Consider the following 17,129-nt stretch of genomic DNA (forward strand, 5'->3'; position numbering starts at 1 on the left):
AAAAAAAAAAAAAAAAAAAAAAAACTTAAAGGTAAGAAATAAGTTTGTTCCTTGTTAGTCGCCTTGAAAAATGGTCACAAGAAAAATCAAAGACTTAATAGTGGTAGTTCTGTAAATTCAGGGTGCTAAAAAGGGTATTTTTGTTTTAATAAAAAGAAACAATATTTGTTCGGGGAAATCTAGACACGTTTAAATACGAACATCGAAGTACACCAGTTTTGATTTGCTCTGTCTTCGAAAAGTAATCTTTATAGTAAAAAAATGACACAAAACCAAACTGTCATATGACATTATTGAATTAGTCTATTTGTTTTGTCTTCACAATTTTTGTTTTTGGTTTTCAAAAAATTGTTTCTTCGAAGGATTTGATAATGGAGGAGACACCGAGATCAGTCGGAGAAGCGTCGACGACTAATTTTGTGCCGGCGGAGACACGACCGTCGGCGAAGAAAGATGCGGTGACGATGAAAGGTTGCGGTTTTGCTAACCTTGCGTGGGTTGGTGTAGATAGAGAGGAGCTTCGAGGGAGGTTAGCTATGCCTGAGTATCTCCGTCTAGCTATGAGAGATTGTATCAAGCGGAAAGATTCAACGGCGGTTCCTGATCATTTGCTGCTACTTCCTGGCGGCGCTGTTGCGGAGATGGCTCCTCACGCTCCAATGGTTGTGTTCATTAACCCGAAAAGTGGAGGTCGTCATGGTCCTGTTCTTAAACAGAGGCTTCAACAGTTGATGACCGACGAACAGGTCAATGAGCTCATTTTACTTAACTAATTTTGCTGAGCTCAGATTTTTGTGGGATTCTTATTTGAAGAGGATCTTAAAAAATCTGGAATTAGGTTTAAAGACTGTTGGATTCACTCTGATCTGAGAGCTACCACATTCTTATTGTTCTGACATGATCAAGCTTTCTGTTTTTCTCTCTCATTCTGTTTTGAAGGAGTTATAAACTGTTTTAGTCCTGTTGATTAGTTGATGTACTTGCTAGTGAAGGTTAGAACTTTTGTTGTCTCATACAATAGTGGAAACTTTAAATCTTGGATTTTTTATAAGCAAATCTATGTTGTTATTTGAAGTGTGACATAGTTTGGAGTTTTGTGAAGTTATTTTTGGTGTGTCTTTTTGGTACTTGGTACTTAGTTTGTTAGCTCATGTTGGATTTGTAATTACAGGTATTTGATCTCACAGAAGTGAAGCCTCATGAATTTGTACGGTATGGTTTGGCATGCTTGGAGACATTGGCAGCCAAAGGAGATGAGTGTGCAAGAGAATGCAGAGAAAAGATGCGGATCATGGTGAGTATATACTTCCACATCATGAATGCTTTACGTTTAGCAATTAGGATTAAATTTGTTAAGTTAGCGGCAATGGTGATGATGATGATAGGTAGCAGGTGGTGATGGTACTGTTGGTTGGGTTCTTGGATGTCTTGGTGAGCTTCACAATGACGGTAAATCACATATTCCTCCCGTTGGAGTTATCCCTCTTGGTACAGGAAATGACCTCTCCAGGAGTTTTAGTTGGGGTGGTTCATTCCCTTTTGCTTGGAGATCTGCTATGAAAAGAACATTACATCGAGCAACTTTGGGTACCGTTTCTGGATTAGATAGCTGGAAGATTGTTGTGTCAATGCCATCTGGAGAAGTCGTTGATCCTCCTTATTCTTTGAAGCCTACAACAGAGGAAACTGCACTTGATCAGGCTTTGGATGCTGACAGAGATATACCTCCTAAAGCAAAGTCCTATGAAGGAGTGTTCTACAACTACTTTAGCATAGGTTTGTACTAATAAACCAACTTTATCTTTCCAAATGCTTAACAAGTTTCTACATATTAGTAGTCTTTTTGTGGTAATTTCTTGTTTTTTTCTCGTGTTGGCAAGGTATGGATGCTCAAGTTGCATATGGATTCCACCATCTTCGCAATGAGAAACCATACCTAGCTCAAGGCCCTGTTACAAATAAGGTTGTTATAGATCAGAATCTTCATCATTCTTGTCTATGTTGCACACTAATTAGCTGTTTTGTTTTTTTCGGTTTGTAATGATATTATGAATCACACTAGTTTCGGTTTTGCAGCTTATTTATTCAAGTTACAGTTGCACTCAGGGTTGGTTTTGCACGCCTTGTGTCAGCGATCCTAGTTTAAGGTTAGAGCATTTCCATTTTCCAGTGAAGAGAGTAAAAGCCTTTTTGTTTCCATCTTCTACTAAAACTCCTCTCCCTTAAGTTGACATGTTGTGGTAAGATGAATTTGCAGGGGACTTAGAAACATTATGAAAATACACATTAAAAAAGCAAATTGCTCCGAATGGGAAGAGATCCATGTTCCTAAAAGGTAATTTATAAACTAATCTTTATCATTGGTTAAAAAATAAAAACTAAAAATATGGCTTCACTTACCAGTTACTATATTGGAATGAATACAACCTCGCTATATAAGGAAATGCTATCTATTCATTTACGATCATATAGCGTACATATCTCTAATTGATATCGTTATTGTAATTAGGCATTTAAGTCTATAGCTTCTTCACCAAGTCTAGGTCTGTATATATCTTTGCCTTTGTGGCTTGTTAATAACAAAAGAAAACATTCAGTCTCTTTCTGTTCATGGTATCAGAGCCATCACGGCAAAACAAAAATGAGTGAACAAGTTGAGAACAGTGAGAATGTGAGAAACGAGTCAGGGGCTGATGTCGGAAAAACTAACTCGACATATCAGTTGTCTGCAACTGAAAATCCCGGCGGAATCATTGCTCAGGTGCAATTAACCGGTGAAAATTTTGATGAATGGGCGCAAGCAATCAGATCTACTTTGCGTGTGAAGAAAAAGTTTGGATATGTCGATGGGACTGTGGAGAAGCCAAAGGAGGACGCACCGGAGTATGAGGATTGGATGTCCGTCAACTCCATGGTGGCTTTATGGATTCTCAACACCATCGAACCAAAGGTGCGTAGGACACTTGGTAACAAAGACAACCCGAAGGATCTATGGCAAGAGATCAAAGATCGCTTTTCTGAAGGCAATGGGCCAAGAATTCAAGAGATCAAGGCTGAGTTAGCAAACTGTCGTCAACAAGGGATTAACCTTATTGATTACTTTGGAAAATTACAGATCCTATGGGAGGATCTGTTGAACTATGATCAGTTCCCGACGTGTCAATGCAGTGGATGTACCTGCGACTTGCGTCTTCAGTTGGAGAAGAAAAGAGAGGATGATAAGGTGCATCAGTTTCTTCTTGGTCTTAACGATGAGGTTTATGGTGGTCTCCGCACAACAATCATCAGCAGCGAGCCACTCCCAAACCTGAATCAAGTTTATTCCAAGGTGAAAGCAGTGGAACGTGTACGTACGGTGATGAGGAATCGAGAGGAGCAAGGCACGCAAGCTGCAGTACAACTCGCAAAACCTTTTGAAGCACCAGAAGATAAAAGCAAGCTTCTCTACTCTCATTGCAAACGACGTGGCCATACCAAGGAGTCATGTTTTCAATTGGTTGGTTATCCACAATGGTGGGGTGAGAGAGGAGGCAAATCAGTTCGTGGCCGTGGATCTGGGGGAGTTGCAAGAGCTAATGCAACGCAGGTCTTAGGATCTGAAGATCACAACGCCGAAGCTTCAAGGAGTGGTTTCACTGGTCTCAATAATGATCAGTGGAAGACATTGATGCAGCTCCTCGAAAACCAGAACAAGGGGCCATCGAATCGACTAAGTGGTAAGCCTAATTCTCTTGACTGGGTTCTTGATACTGGCGCTTCTAATCATATGACAAGTAGTTCTGCCTTTCTTAGTGATATAACAACAATCCTATCCTGTCAAATTGGTCTTCCAGATGGTCATACGACTACAACAGACAAGAAAGGGATAGTTTGTTTCAATGATAATTTCTCATTGCAGAATGTATTGTTGGTTCCTCAGTTGCGTTGTAATCTGATCTCTGTTTCACAACTCGTAAAGGACTACGAATGTGTGATGCAAGTTGCTAACATCGGGTGTGTGTTACAGGACCGTACAACGAGGGCGTTGATTGGCGCAGGTGAATTACGAGGAGGTCTCTTCCGACGCATAGGAATTTTTTCTGCTTTTCGCATGAATAACAATGGAGCCGAAGATATTTGGCACTAGAGGCTTGGCCATCCGTCAAATGGCGTATATGATTTGCTTCCAGTTCTTAGTAAACGAGTTTCTGATTTTTCATCTTGTGATGTATGTTTGCGAGCTAAACAAACTCGCGATACGTTTCATTCAAGTATTAATAAAGCATCGAGGATATTTGAATTAGTACACTTGGATGTATGGGGACCCTATCACACCTCTAGTACCTGCAACTCCAACTACTTTCTAACCATTGATGATGATTTTTCACGCGGGACTTGGGTATATTTGCTCCACGACAAAGCTCAAGTCAAGAATATATTTTCCCGCTTTATGAAACTTGTTTCTCGCGAGTTTGATAAGCAAGTTCAATTTTTCCGAAGTGACAACGACACTGAATTTGTGTGTATGTGTGACATGTTTGCTGAACACGGTATCATTCATCAAACGTCATGTGTCGGTACACCACAACAAAACGGGAGAGCAGAGAGGAAGCACCGTCACTTATTAAACGTTGCTCGAGCTCTGCTTTTTCAATCCAATCTACCTGTGAAATTTTGAGGCGAGAGCATTTTAACTGCTGGTTATGTCATCAATCGCACGCCCTCTGCGCTACTCCAAGGAAAAACCCCTTATGAACTGCTTTACGGTGTTGCTCCGGAGTATGATAATCTCAAGGTCTTTGGTTGTTTAGCCTATGCTCACAATCAACAGCGGGGTGGTGACAAATTCACCTCTAGAAGTAAGAAATGCATTTTTGTTGGATATCCATTTGGCAAGAAAGGTTGGACTCTATTTGATCTCAAGACTGAGCAAATTTTTGTCTCTCGTGATGTAGTATTTGTTGAGGGTGTGTTTCCGTCTTATGATCTGTCTCACGGTGCTTCTCAAGTTGATGTCAACTTAGATGGTGATTGGCTTCCTGATGAATCCCCATCATCTCCTACTATTGGTGACTCAAGTCTCGTTCCGGATGTTGATGTACCTAGTGACGGCATTGTTCACTCTCCATCATCATCTGGGTCTCTTGATCCAACACCATAAAATGAGCCAGAAAACTCTATTAGTCATGGGCCTGAGCCCAACCCAGCAGACACATCATCGTCTTCTTCTTCCGCTGATACTCATCACACGGTTGAGCCCGACGATTCCAACGACAGAGAGGGCTCCTCCGACGATGAACCTGCACCTGTTGAAGCACTGGGTCGTGGACAGCGAGCAAAGCAACCTTCGATTAAGCTGAAGGATTTTGTGCTCCGTACGGTGACTGCTGGTCCGATTTTGCCGGAACCCACCTGTCCTTTCCCAATTTCGGACATTCTGACCTCTGAGGAATTCTCTCCATAGCACCGCGCTTTTCTCATGTCCCTTACTCACAGCACCGAACCCACCACTTTACGAAATGCGATGACTGACACGCGATGGACTGCGGCCATGGGGTCCGAAATTGATGCTCATGGCATTAATCACGCATGGGACATCACTGAATTACCGAAAGGTAAGAAAGCTTTAGGATGCAAATGGGTATACCGAATCAAATATCTTGCCGACGGCACCATTGAGCGCTATAAAGCGCGTTTAGTAGTTCTTGGCAACAACCAAAAGGAGGGTGTCGATTATTCAGAAACCTTCGCCCATGTGGTCAAGATGACTACCATTCGAACCACACTCAAGGTTGCTGCTGCTCGAAATTGGTCCTTACATCAAATGGATGTACATAACGCATTCTTACATGGCGATTTGAATGAGGAAATTTATATGAAACTGCCTCCAGGTTTTCATCCTGAGAATGGTGAACGCAACCTTGTTTGTCGCCTTCGGAAATCTCTTTATGGCCTTCGACAGGCGCCTCGATGCTGGTTCGAGAAACTGCAGACATCATTACTTCGGTATGGTTTCAAACAATCTTATCGAGATTACTCGTTATTCACATTACAATGAGGTGCTATTCAGCTTTATGTTTTGGTTTATGTGGATGACTTAGTCATTACGGGAAGCTGCTTAGACTCAATTTCAGAGTTCAAAGAGTATTTGAGTACTTGTTTTCACATGAAAGATCTCGGGGCTCTCAAATATTTTTTGGGTATAGAGGTCACAAGGAGAACCGATGGGATTTTCCTTAACCAAAGGAATTATGCACTCGATATTCTCCAAGAAATTGGTCTTCTCAACTGTCAACCTGAAACGTTCCCCATGGAACAGCAACACAGTCTTGGTCGCGTCAACAGCCCTCTGTTAGCTGAACCCGCGCTGTATCGCCGCCTGGTTGGACGCCTGATCTACCTTCTTGCCACAAGACCAGATCTGACGTACTCAGTTCACATCTTGTCTCAGTTTATGCAACGACCAACACATGCTCATTGGGATGCTGCTCTTCGCGTGGTACACTACCTACAAGGTTCCCCTGGCCAAGGTATTCTTTTAAGTTCAGATAATGACCTGCAGCTCACTGGTTGGTGTGATGCAGACTGGGCGGGTTGTCCTGTTAATCGCCGCTCACTCACTGGCTGGTTTGTCTCCCTTGGCAACTCGCCCTTATCTTGGAGATCAAAGAAACAGAATGTTGTCTCCATGTCCTCAGCGGAAGCAGAGTATCGCAATATGTCTTTAACACTTCGTGAGCTCAAATGGTTAAAAGGTTTGTTAGAAGATTTAGGCGTCCAGCAAGCCCAACCGATTGATCTGCATTGCGACAGTCAAGCAGCAATTCATATAGCTGCAAATCCAGTCTTCCATGAGCGTACGAAGCATGTCGAACTCGACTGTCACAACGTGCGTGACGCAGCTAAAGCTCGACTCATTCGACTTCATTTTGTTCGTTCGGCGTCTCAGCTTGCGGATGTTTTCACCAAAGCCTTAGGACGTCGGGATTTCGAAGGTCTCATTGGCAAGTTGGGCCTTCACGATCCTCAGTCTCCAACTTGAGGGAGGGTATTGGAATGAATACAACCTCGCTATATAAGGAAATGCTATCTATTCATTTACGATCATATAGCTGTAAATATCTCTAATTGATATCGTTATTGTAATTAGGCATTTAAGTCTATAGCTTCTTCATCAAGTCTAGGTATGTATATATCTTTGCCTTTGTGGCTTGTTAATAACAAAAGAAAACATTCTGTCTCTTTCTGTTCATACTATCTCTGTGGTTTGGTATTGTATAGCGTGAGATCTATTGTGGTATTGAATCTTTACAACTACGGAAGTGGAAGACATCCATGGGGTAATCTCAGACCAAAATATTTAGAGAAGGTAATGTTTTATCTATAACACTAACCTTTAGGTATATATTGCTTTCTCTACAAGCTTTAACAAGATTGGTTTTTATAAACAGAGAGGATTTGTGGAGGCGCATTGTGACGACGGGCTGATAGAGATATTTGGTTTAAAGCAAGGTTGGCATGCTTCATTTGTAATGGCTGAATTCATCTCAGCTAAGCACATTGCTCAGGTATTTAAGAAAAAACACTCAACAACAGCTTCTCTAAATTAACCGGTGCAACCTCGGTTTTGTTTGATCTTCTATTGTTGTTTAGGCGGCTGCGATTAGATTTGAACTAAGAGGAGGTGATTGGAAAAATGCCTTCTTGCAAATGGATGGTGAGCCATGGAAGCAACCGATGAAGAGTGATTATTCGACTTTCGTTGAGATCAAAAAGGTTCCTTTTCAATCGTTAATGATCAACGGCGAATGATCGATGAAAACTCATTTCTATTTTTATGTAAAAGAGAAAAAAAAGAAGCATATGATTCTTTTTAGTATTTCTTGGTCGATCAATTAGTTAAAAATAGTGATCCTTTGTTCAGCTTTATGCTGCTGTTCTTGTTGTTGTGTTATTATGTGCTAGTGAAGCATTTAACTTTTTGTATTTATGTATTGAAAAAAGAGAGAATTTATGATAACGTTTCAGCATTTCTTCTTTATATATACAATTAAGATTCAAAGGATTTATTTGAATGAAAATTTATTGTCTTTGAAATCTTGTGAAATTTTCAGGCAGATACTATAGGGTCAAAATAGTTAAATTAAAAATTTAATTGGGGGGGGGAAATTGAAACAAGTGTGAAGATTTCAAGGGTTAAGAAGCTAAATATATCAAAGTTGAAAAGTGAGAACTTTTTCGCCCTTTCTTCTCTCGGTAGGAAGAGAAAAAAAAATCAGATTTTGCAAAAACAAAATTTAGGGTTTAAGAAATCTTTCTTGAGTGAGTTTCGAGCTTCTTCCGAAGAACAGTTCCAACTTCAGCAGCCATGGCGAGCACCAAAGTTCAGAGGATTATGACTCAACCTATTGTAAACTTCCTCGATTTTGATACTCTTTTTGTTTGTGTTCTCCTCTCTAAATCTCGCTCTGTTTAGATTACTAACTCTTTTACTTTTTTGATTTCAGAATCTGATCTTCAGGTTTCTCCAAAGTGTAAGTGTTTATACGATTACTCTGATTAGTTTTTTTTGTTTGTTTGTGAACCATCGATATGTTGTTACTTATAGAGTCTGGTTTGCTTATAATGCAGAAAGCTCGGATTCAGATTTGGCTTTTCGAGCAAAAAGATTTGAGGATTGAGGGACGTATTACTGTAAGTCTTAATATCCTGTTTCGGGCATAGCTTAAAAATTGAAGCTTTTGGCTTTGTTGATAGAGTTTTTTTTTTTTTTTTTTGTGTGTGTGCAAAAGTTGATAGTCTAAAACTATTCAATTTGACATGCTTGTGTTAACCTGAGAGGAAGAGATTGAATACGTTATCACTAATGTGATATTTTCTCTGAGGTAGACTTATTATGTGATAGGTAACATTTGGAATTTGTCGTAATGTTAATTCTGCTTTTGGTTCGAACTTTGATTGGTACCACTGATTTAGTTACACCATGGAGCTAGATTGTATATACATTGTCTGATATTAGTAAGAGAGCCATTATTGAAAGCAATTAGTTCGATTCGTTGGGTTGGTGTGTATCATATATATCTAAGACTGTGTTTGTATTGACCATATTGCTGTTAAGATGATAACAGAGATGGTTAAGATTTATCAATGTTATGTCTTTGGTCTATCTTTTGTTTTTAATCACACAGTTGTTTAGTTTTGACTTTGACTGTTTCATTGTTTCGTTATTTTTAACTTTCCCGTTGTGCAGGGTTTTGATGAGTACATGAATTTGGTGCTGGATGAAGCTGAGGAAGTAAGCATCAAGAAGAAGACTAGAAAACCACTTGGTGAGTTGATTGTGTGACTCTTTGAACCCGTTCTTCTACAAGATTTCCGGTTCACATTTCTTACATTGTTTTCGTAATGCTAACTTGCACAAAATATTGTATTTCAGGAAGGATTTTGCTTAAAGGAGACAACATAACTCTGATGATGAACGCGTAAGTATCATTATCCTCTCATTTGTTTCCCACTCCCTCCAATTCTCAATTCTGCTCTCCCTGGATGTAAAGATATGTAACTCAATCAATCTTATATCTTATTACAGCGGGAAGTGATGTCTGTTGCAATGGAGGAATGATCTAACTATATCGGATGGTTTAAGAGTTCTTGTTTCCTCTCTTGTTTCCTTTGGGAATTGTTGTCTTTTTGCTTACTGTCAAATTGAAAAAATTCACTTGCAAAACCTTTCATAAGAAAAAAAAAGTTTCTTACATAGAAAACTCAAATCCAAGACCAAGAATATCGTAGTGTTAACAAATGTCTAATATACTTGTTTAGATCATAAGCTAATTTGCGGTCCAAAATCTGATAGTTATATAATATGTTAAGTCTTTATTAGCCAAAAGAATTGACCCTCGCATCAACCACACATAAGAAAATGTCGGACAACATGCGTTATGTTGTTTTACCGATCTCTCGTTAAACTTGGAACCAATAAAAAAATAACATTGTATACAAAAAGGAAGAGTTAAAACGCAAGAACAGCCTCTTTACGCATGAGTTTTTGACATATACAAATGGATCAAACTCAATAAGGCTTCCTACCAAGAAAATTCCCCGGGGGATCGTAATTGCAAGCCAAGAACACGCCTCCACCGCCATTGCAGATCACGTGGGCGCAGCCAATCCTTTGTGTGTTCTTCCATACAATTTGTGTGTAATGGCCACACATCTCGGCGTTGCAAGAGTTAGACCTATAGTTATAGCTCCTTGCTTCAGACAACCATCCATAAGAGGCTTGAGCCGGGCTCCAACTCTTGCCTGAACCCCAAAAGAGATTCTCACCATAGGGTCCGTTGGAATGGATCAAGGCGCAGTCCCGGCGTCTCTGGTTAGCCCACCATTGCGCGTAACGTGCCAATTTAGCGTCCCATTTTAGCGGTTTGAGCCTTAAACGAGCTCTTACTGCGTTTTGTGGACCCATGAACTGTTGTTGGTAGGTTGCGCAATGACAACATGTTACAAGTAGTATGAGAGTCGTGATTACAACCGAAACACCACTAATGTGTTTTGGAGGAGCCATCTCGGGTGAGGCTTGAGTAAAAATGATCTTTGCTTTGGTTTGGTTTTATATAAGCTTGAAATCGTTAAGAGAATTTTGTTTGTACGATTTTTAAAATATTATAAGGGGGAAAGTGTCAACTCTATGATTAAGTGGTGTACATGTTCGATTATGATAGCCACATTTGAATTTGTTTTGAATTCTTAGATTTTGTGAATAATTAAGCATGTATTATAGTATTTTTTTTATGTGTTTAATGTTATAGTTTATGCATAGTAGGTATATTAATATTATAGATTGGCCACCCCAAAAAAGTCTTGGGGTAAGAAGATTTACAATAAAGAACTTTTCGTTAACAATAATATAATAGCACTCTTTAATCTAAGATAATAAGTGTATTTTTTTTGGAACTAAGTCAGCCAGCAGTAGTTGGATATTGATGTTTCATCTTCTTTATTATCTACCTTTGACATTATTGAACCAAATTTAACTTTTTTGAAAGAATAAAGTCTAAGTAAAACCACATATAGCATGACATTATGTAGCATTTTATGCAGAGAAAGTCAAGAAAGGCTATCCAAGCCAGTTATTATTATTGTAAAAGTAGCAAAAGAGAGGTAAATGTTGCAGAGAACTTTACAGTTTTTTTGTTGATCAGGACACTATGCAAGAGCTTCGGCGATGATGGAACGGTGAGACAATTGCTGTTCGTAGAGGTCACGGAAAATACGGTATTTGGCGTCGTGATACTTCTTAATCTTAGGGTCTGATGGATGAACCACCTGAAATTCATCACAAGTGGTTAACATAACCAACATGATTGATGTAGAAATAACATCATGAGCAATGAAGTTAGAAAAGCATATTACTTGTCCAGCTGCGTTAAGAACTTTCATGGCATCATGGAGACTAGGATAGTTCTTGCAAGCAACTGCTCCAAGAATTGCTGCTCCTAAGAGAACAGACTCGCTTTCTCGTGGAAGAATAATTGGACAACCTGCGAATAGATCGATCCAGTAAGATTACTCTTCGTCCTGGATTTTTTACTGATTAGAAATATAGAAGAGGAATAATTAAGTGTGGTAGGTAATATACCAACTATATCAGCATGTTCTTGGATGAACAATGGGTTCTTTGAAAGGCCGCCACAAGCAAGCAGTGTATCAATCTAACATCATATGTAGAGACAGAAATATGAGGCGTTTTTTTTCCATGTGAAAGTGAATGTCTTGTACTGTTTCTATAGAACAATGTGTGAAGAAATCTTACTTTGTGACCATGAGCATTGCAATGCTCTACAATATGACGTGTACCATATGCGATTCCCTGTATTGTGGCGAGGTATAGCAGAGCCAACTGCTTCTCGGATGTGTCAAGAGTCATTCCGAATATGACTCCTTTCGAATTTGGGTCAGCAACAGGAGATCTGTAAGACACACAGCTTTGAATCAATATTAACTCAAGAGGGAAGAAACAGAGCAGCATCTCTCTGTTTTAGTCACCTGTTTCCGTGAAAGTCAGGAAAGATATGCATGTCTGAGGTAAGGGAGGCTATAAATGGAGAACTTGTATCTTCAGCCATCGTTTTCAAAATGTTGTTCAGCAGTTCATACACAGAAACTTCTGCAAGAGACCGGCACAAAAGCATTTAACCATTGTCATGTCAACATAAGCGACAATTAGAAGGGAAATAGTCAAAAATATCAGATTCGGTTTGTTACTCTGTGAAGCAGCACGATTTGCAAGGCGAGGAGAAGCAACATGATTTTCGATGATGTGATCAAGTAAAGCTCCAGTGGCACTTTGTCCTCCTTCTGTAAGCCAATACTCCGGAACCATTGCTGCAACAGTTTTGGTGAAACAAGAGTGAGATAATATATATCAAACAGAAAGGATACAGATAAAATATGTGTACGTACCTGACCAAAAAGGCCCCCACACGCCAGGGATAAATAGCTTTTCACGGGAGACAGCCATATGGCAAGTTGATGTGCCACATACCAAGACCATTCGAGAGCATAAGGTATCCACATCAGACTCTGAAAACGCCAATCATTAGGGACTGAGACATCACATTACGCTATACTAATATAGCAAAGTATGTTTACCTTTGGTCAAGGACTCCGAATCTGATTTACTTTCCATTACCCCAACACCACCGGCATGAGCATCAATGAGTGAAGTCCCAACAGGAGTTCCAGCCAACAGGCCCAGTTCCTGTGAATAATAAAAAAAGAAGGATGTGAGCCGGTAAATATGTAAGAGAACGAAAATATAGACCAAAGAAGTAGGCATACTCTTAAGACCTACAGAAAAAATAAAGTGCTTGCTCAGTAAAAAACTTACCTTAGCAGCGGATGCAGTTAGACCATTACCCAGTGGATGTCCAGGAAAAGCTACACTTCGTCCTATAAGATCGTTACAAGGTAAAAGTAGAGGGTTCACCGTTCGTCTAAGAGCCTTTCTTAACAGCTAAAGCAAACAAAAAGAAAAATATGCATACCGATCTTAGCATGGTGCCCATCTACCAAATCGCCTAAGCCAATTTCTTCCCAGAACTCATCATCCCATCCACACGCTTCCATATCACGAGAAGCCTTCTCAGTCATCTGGTGCATGTGTGCATGGCCAAGATAAGTCCACTTGCACACTGTTGTGCACAAACTACGTGTATCATCTCCAGTAGCTCTAGCAGGAAAAAATAAAGAATCAGAGACCGCAAAGACAAATATGAGGGATCAAAAAGCTTGGTGGTGTGGCGCACCTGTAAGATAGCCAGTCACTCAAGTCCATCCACTTATAGACCATTGACCAAGACTCCTTAAGATTTTCTTTCACCCATAGAAGCTGCAAAAGGAGAAGTCTTTTGTTTTTGTCAAGCTCAAATAAGCAGATTGCAATCACACAAACTACTCTCAATCAAGAAATATTTATTAACCTATACCTTTGGTGGCTCCATTTCAGGAGAAACACCGCCACCACAATACTGCAAGACTGGAGAATTAAATGAGTTGATTCTCTTAGCCTGCTGAACAGCTCTATGGTCCATCCATACGATAATGTTTCTTCTTGAATCACCACTCCAAGACACAGTAACAGGGGATCCCTCAGCATCTACCGCCACTACAAACAATAAACAACAGTCACATTGTTATAAAATGTAAAGTTTCCCATGTTAAAACACACAAAAGGGTTCTAAATAAGTAGATGCTACTACAAACCGAGAGAGCACGTAGCAGCAAAGCCAATTCCTTTGACTTCCAGTTCAGAGACATTAGCAAGAGAGCAAGCAGATTTCACAGCTGCACAAACCGCATGCCAAATATCTGTTGAAGATTGCTGTTCCAATAAAAAAAAACAATCATGAATCTCTCTATAACAAATAAAGTCATGACTTTTAAGTAACTCGGATCTTTCTTTATACTAATATAATTACCTCAACACAGTCCCCATCCTTCCAAATCTGAATAGGGCTACTAGAAGAGCCTAGAAGCTTACCATTATCATCGAACAAACCTGCATCAAAATATCAACTTTTAAAAAAGCTTTTTTTGCAAAAAAAAAAAAAAAACTTTAAAAAAGCTATCAAGTGAATTGTTTGTTCCGGTGCAAGTACATCACACAAAATAATCGGATTATATTAGAACCGAAATCAAAATTTCATCGCCAACAAATCAAGAATGCATCATTCTCTTACGCATCTAAGCACGAACCACACAAATTGAAGAAGAGATTGAATATATATATAAATAGGGAAAGAAAAGAAGACAGAAGGGATCTCACCCGCACGGGCGCTTCCAGTGCCAACGTCGACACCGAGAAAAACGGAACGAGACGGCAGTGGATTTAGCTCAGCTGTGGTCATCTCTCATCTGAACAACTCAATGTTACGGAGAGGAGGGACCTACGACATATCCTATTTTATTACTATTTATTTAATTCTTTATTTTTTAACAGCAATTGGTGGTTAAACCAAAATAAAAGAAAATACATTTTTTTGGTATTGTTGTGGAACCTTAAAATAAATGGTTTTGATATATTCTAATAAAATATTTTTTTTCTTTCTTGTTTTAAAAATGGATCAATTAATTCTGGTTATCTGGCTTTACATGTGTTTTGAGGCAATATGAGTAATTCAAAATTTCAGTTTAAATACGAAATAGTACTACTACTAGTGGAAGAAGAAAATTATCTAAAATGGCAATAAAATAAATAGTTTTGATAAAATAAAATGAAGACTCTCATTTCTTAATTTGAATTTTTTAATTGATGGTGACCAACCAAGCGTATACAGTAAAACTTCTATAGATTAATAAGGTTGAGACCATAAAAATTTATTAATTTATAAAAAGATTTTTTTTTATTTTATAGTTTTGAACATTCACTATTAAAAGTATGATAGTTTTGTTATAATTCATATTTTTATAAAAAAGTTTTAATTCATAATTTTGGCTATCGTAATGTATGTCAATAGTTTAATAGATTATCGAGATGAAAATAAGAAATATTTAGAAATTCATAGTTTAGAAGACATTGTTTTTATCATCTTTATAATAAAGTTCAAAAAGATATTGTGGTATTTTTACAACCAATTACATGTAAAAAACCAACTATCGTGTCTATGACGCGCTATAATTTTTGGATGCAATTTGATTAAACAACACAAAGAATTTGATGCAATAAAAAAGATTATAGATGAGTTCCAACAAAAATGCAAATTCACGAATAGACAAACAACAAATTAGTCATATTTCATTAAATTTTCTTAGATATATATATATATAGCTTATATCATTATTAATTTATGATATTTATGAGATCATATATTTACATAAAATTTCAAAAAAATTAGTTTATTATTTTATGTAATTATGTCACTTTTACACCATTTCAATTCATAACCAAAAAATATTTTAATTTATAACGAATATTAATTTAAAAAATATTAGTTTATAAAGGTTCATATATACTATAACTTAATTCTGCGTTTACTCTATTATTTCTATTGTTGACTAGTTCAAAGATTAGAATTTGAACGAAGACAAAAACTAATTTCTGGAGAAATAATTTGATTTCATTTAGCCAACAAAATAGCATGTGAGACATACTATTTTTTTTTCAATAGTTAGAGAAATCGTGATGGTGTCCATTAGTGGAGGTTTATTTTAAATTTAAATATACAGATATTTATTAAGCTTATTGAATCGAAATGCTTCTTTTTATTGGTATATGAGAAAGAGAGAAATAGTCCAAACCAAAAAAAAAAAATGAACAAGAATTTCACAAATCAATAATTAAAACTTGGATCTAGACTGAAGGAGACTAAATCAAATGGAAAAATAGCTAATTTGATCCTCTCACCTCAGTTTTCTTTAAAATCCTTTTGAGTTTTGATGGATCTCCGGAAACCTGTCCAAGTCAACAATCAATATATGTGTATTTAAAGAAATGACAAGAGTATATATGGTCGCCAAAACCTCAAATCTTACACAAACAAAAATTAATTTCACAGTCACCGTCTAATTAATTAAACTCTGATCTAAACTGGCAAGAGACTAAGATAAGAGATGGTTTACTTACCGTTGAGTTTAGACAACAGCTCTTTAAGCACCGAAGGAATTTTCACCTTCTCCATATCGACGACCAGTATTTGATTTCCAACACAAACAGCAACCGTGTGTGCTTCACGTCTGGAATATCTTCAGTACGAAGCTAAGCCTAACACTAGATCTGTTAGAAAGAAGGTGTGTGAGTAGTGAAGAATGACCAGTCTAGTACTGTTTGCATTTTATGCACTTTTAAAAAACATTTCAGCCGTAGAGTTATATTTCTTGGCCAAGGAGATTTGATCTAATGGTCTAGATCATTTGCCTCCTATAGGCCAATGACAAATTGTCACTTAATTCTTTCAACATTTTCGTTTTTCCCCTTTTTATTTTCCTCTACCGTGCGTTAAATTTTTAATAGTAAATAACGAATTTGTACTACTCTTTTATCAATTGTATGGTTTATGAAAAATACCAATCTGATATTTGGTTAGGAACACTTCGTTCTATAACAATTTTCGTTGGATCACCTTAAATCCTTTCCCAACTTGGTTATGGTCAATAGATAATAACATTTTAAGAATGTTACTTACTATGTTCACTTTTCAAAACTATATAATCTTCACTAGTATTTAATTATTGATCCATATATGGTTATGTTTTGATTGGATATCTGTTGTGATTTTAATTTTCCGCTTCTCTTTCGTTATCTTCTTTTTATCTTCTTTTTCCTCTTCCTCACCTTTCTTTGTCAGGTAGATCCATAATTTCTCATTTGTCTCCTTTTTTCAATTAATTACATCACTCACGCTAAAGCCTTTTTTTATATATTTTCCTTGTTGAATTTCCAAATTAAAATAAAAGCTACTACGTATATCTTCCTTTCTAATTTCTAATTTCTACGTACTTCTACAGTTCTACGTATTTAAATGACAATATATATTTTTTATTGACATGATCCATGATCGTGCGAGGAAAGCAAATCTCAAACGTTTGTGACATGTGTTTTTGTTTTTGTTAATTTGTCACTTTGATTTATATAAAGTTTTAGTTCTGTA

General features: G+C 37.7%; 4 protein-coding genes across 4 annotated transcripts; 2 read left to right on the forward strand and 2 right to left on the reverse strand.

The window, feature by feature from the left end:
* Positions 195 to 7,999, forward strand: LOC104717164 (diacylglycerol kinase 7-like). The gene is made up of 9 exons (XM_010434696.2): positions 195 to 746; positions 1,172 to 1,294; positions 1,386 to 1,776; positions 1,881 to 1,963; positions 2,077 to 2,147; positions 2,258 to 2,335; positions 7,261 to 7,348; positions 7,431 to 7,547; positions 7,633 to 7,999. Exons 1-9 carry the CDS (start codon positions 372 to 374, stop codon positions 7,789 to 7,791), a joined length of 1,485 nt encoding a protein of 494 aa, XP_010432998.1. The 5' UTR covers positions 195 to 371; the 3' UTR covers positions 7,792 to 7,999.
* On the forward strand, positions 8,223 to 9,754 carry LOC104717165 (small nuclear ribonucleoprotein E). The gene is made up of 6 exons (XM_010434698.2): positions 8,223 to 8,389; positions 8,487 to 8,513; positions 8,611 to 8,673; positions 9,230 to 9,308; positions 9,416 to 9,461; positions 9,569 to 9,754. The coding sequence occupies exons 1-6, from the start codon at positions 8,348 to 8,350 to the stop codon at positions 9,576 to 9,578; spliced, it is 267 nt and encodes an 88-aa protein (XP_010433000.1). The 5' UTR covers positions 8,223 to 8,347; the 3' UTR covers positions 9,579 to 9,754.
* On the reverse strand, positions 9,895 to 10,950 carry LOC104717166 (pathogenesis-related protein PR-1-like). Its single transcript, XM_010434699.2, has one exon. The coding sequence runs from the start codon at positions 10,544 to 10,546 to the stop codon at positions 10,052 to 10,054; it is 495 nt and encodes a 164-aa protein (XP_010433001.1). The 5' UTR covers positions 10,547 to 10,950; the 3' UTR covers positions 9,895 to 10,051.
* LOC109124592 (FGGY carbohydrate kinase domain-containing protein-like) lies at positions 11,053 to 14,432 on the reverse strand. The gene is made up of 15 exons (XM_010434700.2): positions 14,309 to 14,432; positions 13,962 to 14,041; positions 13,747 to 13,864; positions 13,470 to 13,648; positions 13,290 to 13,372; positions 13,029 to 13,213; positions 12,872 to 12,933; positions 12,634 to 12,742; positions 12,445 to 12,564; positions 12,247 to 12,366; positions 12,028 to 12,148; positions 11,795 to 11,951; positions 11,621 to 11,693; positions 11,395 to 11,522; positions 11,053 to 11,307 (listed from the first exon to the last, which is right to left on the reverse strand). Exons 1-15 carry the CDS (start codon positions 14,388 to 14,390, stop codon positions 11,188 to 11,190), a joined length of 1,737 nt encoding a protein of 578 aa, XP_010433002.1. The 5' UTR covers positions 14,391 to 14,432; the 3' UTR covers positions 11,053 to 11,187.

Source organism: Camelina sativa, chromosome 10 (assembly GCF_000633955.1).
Source record: "Camelina sativa cultivar DH55 chromosome 10, Cs, whole genome shotgun sequence".
Taxonomy (NCBI): Eukaryota; Viridiplantae; Streptophyta; class Magnoliopsida; order Brassicales; family Brassicaceae; genus Camelina; species Camelina sativa.